At 43.3% G+C, this 13,197-nt stretch overlaps 2 protein-coding genes across 6 annotated transcripts in view; one reads left to right on the top strand and one right to left on the bottom strand.

Annotated features, from left to right (window-relative positions):
* ALDH6A1 (aldehyde dehydrogenase 6 family, member A1) overlaps positions 1–3,352 on the bottom strand; it is a 26,565-nt gene extending 23,213 nt beyond the window's left edge. The window contains exon 1 of one of the 2 annotated variants that reach the window (XM_005883560.2): positions 3,245–3,352. In XM_005883560.2, the coding sequence (XP_005883622.1) occupies positions 3,245–3,292 (48 nt within the window). In that variant the 5' untranslated portion in view covers positions 3,293–3,352. Of the gene's footprint in view, positions 1–3,106; positions 3,200–3,244 lie in introns of those variants that run through there. The other variant, XM_014531175.1, reaches the window with a different exon arrangement.
* Positions 3,353–3,685: 333 nt separating this feature from the next.
* Positions 3,686–13,197, top strand: part of LIN52 (lin-52 DREAM MuvB core complex component) — an 87,975-nt gene continuing 78,463 nt past the window's right edge. For all 4 annotated transcript variants that reach the window (XM_005883557.2, XM_014531179.1, XM_005883559.2 and 1 more), the window contains exons 1-3: positions 3,686–3,874; positions 8,802–8,876; positions 10,087–10,124. In XM_005883557.2, the coding sequence (XP_005883619.1) occupies positions 3,844–3,874; positions 8,802–8,876; positions 10,087–10,124 (144 nt within the window). In that variant the 5' untranslated portion in view covers positions 3,686–3,843. The remainder of the gene's footprint in view (positions 3,875–8,801; positions 8,877–10,086; positions 10,125–13,197) is intronic.

Here is a 13,197-nt window from a genome sequence, read left to right on the forward strand (position 1 = left end):
CAGCCAATCGATGATTCTCTCTCATCCTTGATGTTTCTGTCTCTCTCTCCCTCGTCCTTCCTCTCTGAAATCAATAAAAATATATTTAAAAAGAAAAAACAAAAACAAAAAATCTATCAAATAGTTTTTGACAGGTTATATCTATAGTTTCTTCATTGTTTCTTCATTTCCTAAGAAACAATCATTAGCACTGTTGCTGAAGAAACTACCCTAAGTCCAGTCACACCAAATTTCTTGTTCTCTAACCGTTTATTTTTGTACTTGCTTTACCAGGAACTCCCTTGTCCCCTTGGCTAAAGGCCTGCTAGTCTTGCAAGACTCAAGCCCAGAGCCAACTCCTTTTGGAAGCTTTTCCTGAACTGCACAGGTTGAGTCTGGGGCTCTTTCCATATGTTCCTGTAGTACTCTGTGCACTCCTATTATTTAGCAGTTACTGTTGCATTAAAATAGGGAAGCTTTCAGTGAGTATTTTATTTACCTCTCTTTTCCCAAAGCCTGGGGAGAGTGCCTGACACAGAAAGAGATGCCAAGACTTAAGTCCTGAATTTAGTTCCTAGTCAGGAAACCTTGGATGACTTCAGCCATAAGTGTCAGGTAACTTACTTCGTTATATTCATTAATTCTAATCTTCACAAACATTCTTTTTTTTTTTTTTCCAAAATTCTTAAAAACTAGAAATGGTGGAGCTGGGATAGAATCTCAGTATAATTGTGAAGCCTGTGCTTTTTTTAAAAAAAATCCTCACCTTAGGATATGTTTTTATTGATTTCTTTTTTATGGAGAGACAAATGAATTGAGAAAGAGAGGGAAAAACATGGATGAGAGAGAGAAACACCAATCAGTTGCCTCCGGCATGTGCCCTGACCGGGGATTGAACCCACAACCTAGCTCTGTGCCCTGACTGGAATCAAACCCGCAACTAACTGAGCCACCCAGCTAAGGCTGTGCTTTTTATACCTCATCACTGAGGCAAATCACTGAGATTCTTTAAGATTGGTTTTCTGAATGGGAATCAGAAAATACCACAAGAAGCAGAAGTTCTAAATTTTACTAACAACCATAATAGAGATGTTATGTTGACTATGTACTTAAATAACTGAAAACATGAACTCTCTCCTTTACAGGTCAGTTTGATAGTCCTCTAAATTTTTTTTAAATCCTCACCTGAGGCTATTTTTCCATTGATTTTTGGAGTGGAAGAGAGGGAAAGACAGAGAGAAATATCGATGTGAGAGAAACACAATGATTGGTTGCCTCTTGCATGAGCCCCAGCCAGGACCCAGCTGGGGAGGAGCCTGCAACCGAGGTACATGCCCTTGACTGGAATCAACCTGGGACCCTTCTGTCCGCAGGCCAACGCTCTATCCACTGAGCCAAACCGGCTAGGGCGATAGTCCTCTAATATTCATGACTGCCAGAATCTAGGCTACTCTTTATCAAAGTTTCATGTTACAGTAACTACTATTCGGCTAAGGATTACTATTTCTGTTCTAAACTCAGAAGTTTCTCCAAATGACTAAGAAAATAGTGTATTTCCAAAATAAAGTATATGGGGAGGGAGGTTCTTCACCTTGATGCAAAAGACAAAATATAGTGCCCTCTTAAGGATCTTTCTCTCTCTCTTTTTTTAATCCTCACCCATGGATATTTTTTCCATTGATTTCTAGAGAGAGTGGAAAGGAGGGAGGAGGAGGAAGACAGAGAAAGAGAGAGAGAGAGAAACAATGACAAGAGAGAGACACATGGATTGGTTGCCTCCCGCATGTGCCCTTGACGGGGAATCGAACTCGAAACCCTTCCGTCCCAGGGCTGAAGCTCTAATCACTGAGCAGCTGTCCAGGGCTAAGGCTCTCTTCTTAATGATTCATTGTGATTGAGGGGAGGGGAAGGAGGCAAAGGGAAAAAAGTAAATTTCATTAAAAGATTTCAAGGAGAACTGGAAAACACAGGGTGGAAATTTCGCTGTCTACGACTAAAAAAGGACACTAGAAAAAACAACACTTGGATCACAGTAAGAAATATACAAGTGACGCTAGATCATCTGACAAACCCGTCCAACCCATTCACCACACTTTCCCATTAAATAGCATATTTCAACATAGACCTTTGCTGACTCTGCTAAGAATCTTAAAAACGATTACGTTTCTGCAGCAGAATTCACTAGAAAGTGGTAAATACCAATATTATGTAAAAGTCCAGTAATATGAAGGAAGAAGTCCCCGGGTTGGAGGTAATGAGTAAGAGGGGCCATGCTGTCGGCAGTAAATCTTGCCTCCTCTTCTAAGTCCTTGCTCAGCCACGAACAAGAAGGGAAGGGCTATGGAGAGAGCTGGAGGTCACAGGCCTCAGGCATGAGCTCCTGCAGCTCCACCACCTCTCCGGCTGGCTCCCTAGGACCCAATCCCCCCGCACCCAGGCCCCATGGGCAATGCTGAGGGTGCACCAGCCCACTAAAAACGGACGTGGGAGCAGGAACTTGGGACTTACACTTGTTTTCTCTCACCTGTTTCAGATTTGTTTAGTCCCTGGCACGTGCTTGGGTCAAACTAGTAGCCTAGATATCTTTTTGCTTACTGCCAATACGAACACTGTAACTCTGCTGAGAAGAAGTTTAACAAAGTCTCAGCAAGCAAGGGGGCAGGCAGCCCGGGGCGATGGAAAAGCAAATGGCCACAGCTGGGGAAAACAGCACAGGGCTGCTTTGGGGGGGAAACCTGGTGTACGTTTCCAGAAGCAGATTCAAAGTTCACCCACTGACCCTCGCCCCTCAGTGCCTCCTCCCCCCCACCCCCTGCAGCTCGGATTAGAGACAGTGAAGTAAGGGTGGGGGAAGGAGACAATCTGGACGCTCCTGGCAGGTGAAAAGGCTCTAAAAAAGGTGACCCAGAGGGGAGTTTCGGGGCAGCGAGGTGGCAGGTACAGAGGTGAAGGGGAAAGAATGTGCGAGGACCAAGGAGAGGTGAGTGCAAGCGAGCGTGGCAGCAGAAAGGGGGCAGGGCTGGAGGAGGAGAGCGGGCCAGAGCCACAGGAGGGGAGGCTCAAGAGGAAAAGGGTGGGAGGGGCAGGATCCCACGATGGTCCGGGTTTGGATCCCACGAGGACGGACCTGGAGCGCGGGGGGTGGGACAGGGCCGGACAGGTCTTGTGGGAACAGCAGGGTCGGCCAGGATGGGGTTGACTCAGAGAGTGGACGGAAACGACCCAGTTCCTAGCTTCACGACCCCTAGGCGCCACCCTCACTCGCCTGCAGGATCCGAGCCCGCACAGCCGCCGCCGCCACTACCGCCGCCATGGTTCCCGGGGCCTCTACTCCCCGTGACTCCCGAGCAGAACTGCAGCTGCCAGACTTGGCCCTTCATCCTGCCGCGCCTCTTCATTGGTGGAGAGGGCCATTTCCCCGGCCAATCACTCGCCCTAACTCCTGACTCCACCCTCATGCCCAGTTTTGGGGACAGGCGATTGGTCAGAAGTGAAAGCGCTCTCTCCCTTCTCCCACCTCAGCAAATTCTGTTGGCGGAGGTAGGGAGGACGCCCCTCACTTGGGTGCTCTCCATTCAGCACGCAGGGAAGACGCCCCTTCACCGGGAGCCCCGATTGGCCACAGGGACGACTGCGGCCCCGCCCCCTCACTGAGGAAAGTAAATAAAGCCTTCCTAGAATTGGCAGGCGCTCCGCCTCCTCCAGTGCGTGAGGGGTGTGGCCAGCACTGGGGGCGGGGCTAGGCCAAGATCGCTCTAGAAGGGGCAAACGAGATGGGGCCTGCGAGTGGGGATACGGTTTCCCTTTGGGGGCGTGGCTTGCGGGTCCTCGCTTTCCCGCCGACGGTTGGTCGCGTCACGTGACATGGGTTGGAAGATGGCGTCTCCCACAGAGGGTAAGAGCCGGCTTAGAGATCCTTCGCCTGCCCCCCTGGCAACTTCCGCTCTCCGTCTGCCGGTCGAACTTGGGCTCCTCTCTTTCCCCCTCCCACTTCTCTTCCTCGGGATGCGGGTGCGTCTTCAGCTCGCCGATTCTTTACAGATGCTCCGGAGGAGCTCAGTTTCCCCGCTGTGCACCAGCCAGGTGGAGGGGGGCACCCGCGGGAGACCCATCCGGGCCCAGCCGCTCCCTTAGCCTCAGCTTCACGGAGGGCGGCGGCGGAGATTACAGCTGGGGGAAAGGAGGTGCCTTCTGGTAGCTTTCTTCTGGGGCGCCCCATTCGAGGGTTGGCTCTTTCATCTTTGATCGCCTGGCACTCTTCTCTCCCACCGTAGCTGGGATTGGTGGCCGACCTCATCCTCTTTCTGCCCAGATTGGTACGGTTGTCCTGGCAGCTCGAGAAGCGGGGGACCTTCCCGGCCCCTCGCCGAGCGAGTCCCAAGGAGAATGAGAATTGAGCTTTTGAGGGTAGTTCTGTACACGACTCAGTCTCTCTTGCTTCTGCCGTATGTTCCCCCGGGCCGAGGGAACGATTTCTGCCTGTATATTGTCCAAGGGGCAGGTCATCTCAGCAGCTAAGTTATGCGGGTGTGTGTGCCCTTGTGCTTCTGCGCCCGATCCGATCCTGCTTTGGGGAGTGAGGGTCTTGCAGTCATTTCTGCACTCAATTTTTGCTTCTCCTGCCCCCACCCCCACGTCCGTTTCACTGATATGTAGTTTACCCTCCTCACACCAACACAGTTTTGTGTTTGGAAGGAATCTTGGCACTTCATTTCAGGAATGAGGAAATTGGGGCCAAGAAAGCTGTACAGGTTACCTGGAAGGCATAACGCTAGGCGCGTTGGGAGAGGAAAAGATTAATCATTCATGTACATTCTCGCGGTTTCAGGTCTTATTTTAGCTGTCACCTCCCAGAGAGGCTTTCCCAGGACATGGCATCTGGATATGCCCCTCTTCACCGCTGTTCACGATCTCTGCCAGCGTAGTTATTGTTAACTTTGCCGCTTTCACACAGGGTCATAAATTCTAGATCTGTCTTGTTCATAGTTGAAAGAATGTTACTTTGGCTTAAGTTTCAAGTTAAACCGAGTCTTAAGTTTTTTTTGCGTGCAGGTAAACTGTAAAAGAAATTATGGGTGTTCAGCGCGGCCACAGTGGCTCTGTGGTGGAGCGCCCACCTATGAACCAGGAGGTCACGGTTCGATTCCTCGTCAGGGCACTTGCCCGGGTTGTGGGCTGGATCCCCAGTGTGGGACATGCAAGAGGCGGCCAATCAATGATTCTCTCTCATCATTGATGTTTCTATCTCTCCCTTCCTCTCTGAAATCAATAAAAAATATAGTAAAAAGAAAAAGAAATTATGGGTTCAGAGTCAAGAGAGATTCCGTTCCTTGCCTGGGTGCCCTCTGGGTAAAATGTCCTTCTCATGCCAGGAAAGAGAAAGAAGTGGGGGTGACATTTAAATAGTCAGCCAAGGGAATGGGGAGTTGTTTAATGGGCACTGAGTTTCAGTTTGGGAAGGTGAAGAAGTTCTGGAGATGGATTGTGATAATGGTTGCACAACATTGTGAATGTACTTAATGCCACTGAACTGTACACTTAACAAATGGTTAAAATGGTAAATTTCATTATGTATATTTTACCACAGTTTTTTTTTTAAAGCCAAGTGATAGAAGTAATTTCTGTTAAAAATTTTAGTTTATTACGAGGTTATTTTTAGATTTCTAAGTTTTGGAGGTTTTAGAGCTGTGTTCCTTGTATTTATTTTTTCCCTGTCTTCTCTCATTTCTTTTTCCTTTCTTTAACCAGGAAGAATATTGGAAACATTATATATTTCTTCCTTTGATCTTCTAGCAATCTCCATTGCTACTCTTTATGTGTAAAAATCTTTAGTTTCATCTTTTACAAAGTTTCACTTCTCCACCTAAACTTTTTTTTTTAAATATATTTTATTGATTTTTTACAGAGAGGAAGGGAGAGAGATAGAGAGTTAGAAACATCGATGAGAGAGAAACATCGATCAGCTGCCTCCTGCACATCTCCTACTGGGGATGTGCCCGCAACCCAGGTATATGCCCTTGACTGGAATCGAACCTGGGACCCTTCAGTCCGCAGGCCGACGCTCTATCCACTGAGCCAAACCGGTTTCGGCCTAAACTTTTTTTTTAATCTGACAAAATCAAGGGGAGCACTTTGGACTTAATTTCAGTTTCTAAATAAGTATATCTTCCTAAAATATTCCATTGCCTAGCTCTCTCACTTCTATTTGTAATGTTCTACCTGTCCTTGTCTTTAAAATTTAATTCAAATAATGTTGATATGAAAAAGATTAGGTCATTTACTCATTTGTCTTCTTTTTTTTTAATTGAGTGATTTTAGAGAGAGGGAGGAAGGGATGGAAAAGAGAGAGAGAGAGAGAGAGAGAGAGAGAGAAACATTGATTTGTTCCACTTATTTATGCATTCATTTGTTGAATCTTGTATGTTCCCTGGCTGGGGATCGAAACCTTGGCATATCTGGACAATGCTCTAACTAACTGAGATACCCGGCCAGGACCTCATTTGTCTTTTTTTTTTTTTTTTAAATATATTTTATTGATTTTTTACAGAGAGGAAGGGAGAGGGATAGAGAGTTAGAAACATCAATAAGAGAGAAACATCGATCAGCTGCCTCCTGCACACTCCCTACTGGGGATATGCCTGCAACCAAGGTACATGCCCTTGACCGGAATTGAACCTGGGACCCTTGAGTCCGCAGGCTGACGCTCTATCCACTGAGCCAAACCGGTTAGGGCCTCATTTGTCTTTTTAATGCTAAATTTGCTGGGACTTTTTTGAAAAGGAGAAAGCTGAAATCAAGTAAAGCCATCTAATTACTTAATGTATGAGAGTAAGCCTCACAGCAGATTCTGAGTTATGCCCCCAACTGTGGTTTTCATAAGGCTACCCCTGTTGGTTATTAGCTCCTACTCCCAATAAGCTTATTTTTGTTATTGGTAACATTCTTTGGAATTTGAAAACTGACACTTTGTGTTACAGTTTTCCTTTCTTACCAATTTGGATGCTTTAATTAAGGCAATTATTAGGGTCAAGTTCTTGACCAATTAGAATGCTATTGGAAATTCTCTTAGAACATTTGGGGGGCAAATTCAATTTAGAGAAAAGTTCATGTTTCAATTTAGAGAAAGTTCATGTTGAAAACATTTATATACATGTGCATTTTCTGGGGAGTGAGTCCATAAGTCCATAGCTTTTTTTCTTTTCTTCCAGATTTCAAAAGATGTGGCTTATTCAGAAAATGTTAAAAACTGTTTGTGTCATTAAATTACCTGATTTATGCAACTAGTTAGCATACTGAGCATATAATATGTACTCAACACATGTTAACTATTTTTAATATCCAGTATCTACTGTGTGCCCAGGCAAGAGTAGAGAGGAAATGGCATCAAAGAATTAGGCTGGATCATGTAGGATTTTATAGGGCATGGTAGGTACAAATTCACGAATTTAGCTGGGAAGAAGTCCTTTAAGCTGAAGAGTGACATGAACTAATTGGCATTTTTTAAAAAATCAGTTCTGGCTGCTTTGTGGACAATAGATTTGGGGGTAGGGAGGAGAAGGGATAAGAATGGGAAAAGGGAGACCTGTTAAGAGGTTATTGCAGTTGTCCAGGAGAGAAATCATGGTTTCTTGGTTAATTAATTTGGTTTGCGGGTGTATTTTGGAGATGGTAACTAGTGGATTTACTAATGGAGGGTTATGGAAGGGTGAAGGAAAGAGAGGCATAAAGAATAGGTGGTATCTGGGTTTTTGAGAACTGGGGTTTGTGGTAGTGCTATTTCTTGAGACATAGAGGACTGGGAGAGTATGGTTTTGAACATATTAGAATTAAGGGATTTTTCACATGTGTAAATGGAGAGAGATATCAAGTATTAGTTAGATACATAACTCTGAAGTTCAGGGAAAGACTGGGCCTGGAAATATAAATATGGAGTCATTGGCACAGTAAAGGCTGTGGGACTAGATGAGATTTTCTCATGAGACTTTAGGTGTAGAGAGTGAAGCCAGTTTAGGATGGGGCCTCAGTGAAAGAGGAGACTGAGGAAAAGGGGTTAGGGAGGAAGGAGAAAAACCAGCATAATGGTTTTACAGAAGCTGGAGGTGGAGTGTTTCAAGGAGAGTGGTCAGTGTGAAAGCTGCAAAGAGGTCACACAGGAGAGAACCGAGAAGTGACCACTGGATTTAGCAACATAGGTCATAGATAACCTTGACGACAACAGTTTCCATGCATATAGGAACAGAAGCCTGATTGTCATGGGTTAAGGAGAGAATGTGAGGTGAGGACGTAGAGGCAGCAAGATAGACAGACAACTCAAGCGCTTTTGAGAGAAGGAGTGGGGAGATAATGGAGTCAAGGAAGAGCTTTTTCAAAGAAGGGAAATTCTAGAGCAGGCTTGCTTGCTGTTGAGTATGAAGCAGTAGAGATGGTAGAAACTGATTGTGCAAGAAAGATATTATTACTCATGATACCTTTGACAGAGCAAGAGAAGATGGAATTCAGAACCCTAGCAGAGGAGTTTGTCTTGAGAGCAGGGACACTTGATTGTAACTGGAGGAAAGTCTAAGAGTATGAGTGAAGGTGCAGGTGGGTTTGCTGATACTCATTTTTTCTGACACCCCACTAAAACATTAGATATCGGAAAAGTGAGGTTTGATAAGGGAAAATGATTCATTTTTACAACATTTATTTGCAGTTATAGAACTCCGCTATCTAGACTTCCAGGTGAATGTTCCAGTATGTTATGTTCTTTGAGATTGAAATGTTTTAAAATGTAAACGAACATGTTTTGTGTCTTCTTGGCTCATCTGGGTATTTTGTTCCAGGGACGGATCTGGAAGCATCTTTATTAAGTTTTGAAAAACTTGATCGTGCCTCACCAGATCTTTGGCCAGAGCAATGTAAGTTTTTGGTTTCTTTATATCAGAATCAATGCAGGAGAACCAGTGCTACATTGAAGGATATTTTTTAAGGAGGTATTTAATGGTAATGGTTAAAATTTTAATTTTTCTTCAAAGGGAAGAGAATGAATTCTGTGGTCCAATGTTCAGAATAGCTGGTGGTTTACTTTTTTCAGGACACACTGTGACTTAGGAAATGATGGGGAGCCTTTAAAAAGTAATCATTAAAAAAATATATGTAATAAGTTCAGACAATTTATATAGAGAGATACTTAATGTATTTCCTCACCTCCTTTGATCACTCTTATAAAATCACCATTAGTTGTTTGATACAATCCTTTTGACCTTTTTAATATTTATTTAAATAAGCAAATAAATATATATTTTTAAGTATATAGAGGGTTTTTTTGTGTGTGTTTTTTGAGGGGGGCATTACAATGGGGTCATATGTACATGGTCTACAACTTAACTTATTCCACTTAGTGGTAGTAATTTATTAATGGATCCTTCCATATTAGTAGGTTTAAGTTTACTTACTTCTTTTAAAGTATAAATATACTTTAGTTTATGTTTTCATACCCTATTTGGAAACCTAAATTATATCCAACTTTTGATATTACAAATAATTTAATGATAATGAATATCCTTGCACAAGTAGCTTTGTGCACATGGGAGAGGATGACTGTGTATGAGAGTGACCATTTACTCACATACTAGCTGATATTGAATGTTACTGATCTTTATTTGTAGTTTGTATTTCTCTAAGTGAGATTGAATATCATTTTATTTTTACATATCTGGCTTTTTATGTGACTCTTCCTGTAAGACATTTAAATAAACAATTGGATTGGCAGACCCATGTACCTACAAAGGAAATTTAAACTTTTATCTGGTAAGAGATATTATATCTTGCCACCCTCCCAGTTAGCTAATTCCCGATCCTTCAAAGTTTAATTGAGGAAGCTTTCCTGCAGCCTCACCCTCAGTCTGATTTAGATTTACTTTTTTTTTGGTGATGGTGGGGGTGGGGGTTCTACCATACCATCTGGTATCTTTCTTGGAGAACTTAAGCAGTATTACAGTTATTGATTTACTCTCTCTTTCCTCTTCCAGACAGTAAGCTTGAAGACAGGCTGTTTTCTTATTATTTGAATCTTCTATGTCTGGGACACTAAAATTGAATAAATAATGTTGTATCTTTTATTTTTAGTACCAGGTGTTGCTGAATTTGCAGCTTCTTTCAAAAGTGTAAGTAATATTTTAATTACCTAATGAAGTTTATATCATGTTTTGCTCCTTGGTAACAGCTCAAATATCTCTTGTTTCTTTGTTTTCAAAATAATGTCATCCTATATAATAAAAGGGTAATATGCAAATTGACCCTAACAGCAGAACAACTGGGATTGACTGGTCACTATGACACACACTGACCACCAGGGGGCAGACGCTCAATGCAGGAGCTGCCCCCTGGTGGTCAGTGCGCTCCCACAGGGGGAGCTCTGCTCAGCCACAAGCCAGGCTGATGGTTGCCAGTACAGTGGTGGTGGTGGGAGCCTCTCCCACCTCCTCAGCAGCGCTAAGGATGTCCGATTGCAGCTTAGGCCTGCTCCCCAATGGAAAGTGGACATCCCCTGAGGGCTGCCAGAGGGATGTCTGACTGCCAGCTTAGGCCCAATTCCCCGGGGAGCGGGCCTAAGCCAGCAAGTGGACATCCCCCGAGGGGTCCCAGACTGTGAGAGGGCACAGGCTGGGCTGAGGGACCCCCCCTGAGTGCACAGATTTTGTGCACCAGGCCTCTAGTAGTCTTTAAATCACTTTGTAACTACAGCCCTGGAAATCTGTTTATATTATTATCATGTTAATTGATGATAATGCCTTCCTCTGTCCAAATGCTCTATTTTGGCATTTTGACCTTTGTCTATTAGCCTCTTTTCTTAGCTTAAAAGCTTTTAACAGAAGGCAGTTGAAATATTTAATGTAACGCCAGCATTCTTTTTGGCCAATTTTAGAATAAATTATTTTATTTATTTCAGAGAAGGGAGAGGAGGGAGAGAGAGAGAGAAACATCAATGATGAGAGGGAATCATTGATCGGCTGCCTCCTGCACACCCCCTACTGGGAATCGAGCCCACAACCGGGCAGGTGTCCTTGACCGGTATTGAACCTGGGACCCTTCAATCCGCAGGCTGACGCTCTATCCATTTAGCCAAACTGGCTGGGCACCAAACTATGATCTTGAAGCTTTTCTCTTTTGTTTATGTGATGCATTATGACCTTAACTTATATACCTCCTTAGAGGATTTCTGAAATTTCTCAGTGGCTCATCAGAAACCTAAGGAAGAAATCCAACAAGTCACAACTTTTCTATTTGCAGGGCAGCAGGAATTGTGCTAGATGCTGTACACATGTTCTCTTCCATATTCCCACAACTAGGAGAATATGATGATTATAATATTAGCTACCACTTATATACCATGTGCCAGGCACTGTTCTAAGCACTTTACACATATATTACTTAACCTTCACAAAACGATATGAGGCATTTAACAGACAAGGATATAGGCACAGAGAGAATAAGTAGGTTACCCAAGGTTATAGGCTATATGTGCCAGAATCAGGCTTTGAATCATTAGTCTAATTACTGGCATCCACACTCTTATTTTGTTTGTTTTTTGTTAATCCTCACCTAAGGATATTTCCCATTGATTTTGAGAGAGAGAGAGAGAGAGAGAGAGAGAGAGAGAGAGAGAGAGAAACATAGATGTGAGAGAGACACATCAATCAGTTGCCTCCCGCATGTACCCCAACTGGGGATCAAACCCACAACCTGGATATGTGCCCTGACCAGGTATCAAACTGGAGACCTTTTGGTGCACAGGATGATGCTCAACCAACTGAGCCACACTGCCAGGGCCTGAATCTATTTCTTAACTACCTGTGACCTCAGCAACTTTTCTAAAATTTTTGAGCCTTAGTTTTCTCATTTGAAACTATCTCATAGGATTTTTAATGCCATAATGCAAGTTAAAACACTTTGCAAAGTACCCGGGACATAATAAACAATACATGGTAGCTATTATTACTAGATCAGCTTTTGTCTTGTGGATGGAGTAGAAAGTATCTGATTAATTTTCTTACATTCTTATTCATACCGACTTTTCAGTTTAGTTCGTTGTATTTGGTAACAACTAAGTCTTTTGAGTTAGTTGTTACCAAATATAAATAAGTGGTTTTTAAATAACTTTTATTATAGTATGGTATTTTTTGAAAATCTGATTAAGTATCTACACCAGGGGTGGGCAAACTTTTTGACTCGAGGGCCACAATGGGTTCTTAAACTGGACCGGAGGGCTGGAACAAAAGCATGGATGGAGTGTTTGTGTGAACTAATATAAATTCAAAGTAAACATCATTACATAAAAGGGTACGGTCGTTTTTTTTTTTAGTTTTATTCATTTCAAACGGGCCGGATCCGGCCCGCGGGCCATAGTTTGCCCATGACTGATCTACACCTTTTCCCTAGAAATATGGACATACATATTGAGTTTTGTTTCTAGGGGGCCAGGGTCATCCCAGGATCCCAGGTTAAGATCTCCTTGTATAATCTGTTTCCAGAAATGGTGAGTTTGACCTATAATAGCCTTCTAGGGAAAGTAGTATAGAGTAGTGGTTTCTGAACTCATACTATATGGATTTTGAATCCTGGGTCCACTAGCTGTGTGACCTGAGGCAAGTGATTTATAATCTTCCTGTACATTTGTTTTTTTATTTGTAAAATGAGGGTAATAATACCTACTTCATAGGGTTGATTTAGAAATTAAATAACATAATGCATGTAAAGTGTTTTGCTTGTTGCATAGTGCTAAGTAAATATTACTTTTTAAAAAAAGAAAAGGGCTTGCCCTAACCAATTTGGCTCAATGGATAGAGCATCAGCCTGTGGACCAAAGGGTCCCAGGTTCGATTCCGGTCAAGGGCACATGCCTGGGTTGCAGGCTCGATCCCCAGTGTGGGGCATGCAGGAGGCTGCCGATCAGTGATTTTCTCTCATCATTGATGTTTCCATCTCTCTCCCTCTTCCTTTCTCTCTGAAATTAATAAAAATATATTTAAAAAGGGGAGGGGGCTCAAAACTGAAGTAATGTTTCTCAACTGTACTCCTACCTGCACAACAAAATCATCAATATGCAGCTATGGAGCCTTTAAAAAGTACATATGTACTGTTCCTTGCTCTGTTCTCTCCAATGGACCCTTCCCCCACCTTTGATATTCTAATCATTGCATCTACGGTATGGCTAGGTCATTTGGATTTGTTGTTGTT

Source organism: Myotis brandtii, unplaced genomic scaffold, assembly GCF_000412655.1.
Source record: "Myotis brandtii unplaced genomic scaffold, ASM41265v1 scaffold793, whole genome shotgun sequence".
NCBI classification, from domain to species: Eukaryota; Metazoa; Chordata; class Mammalia; order Chiroptera; family Vespertilionidae; genus Myotis; species Myotis brandtii.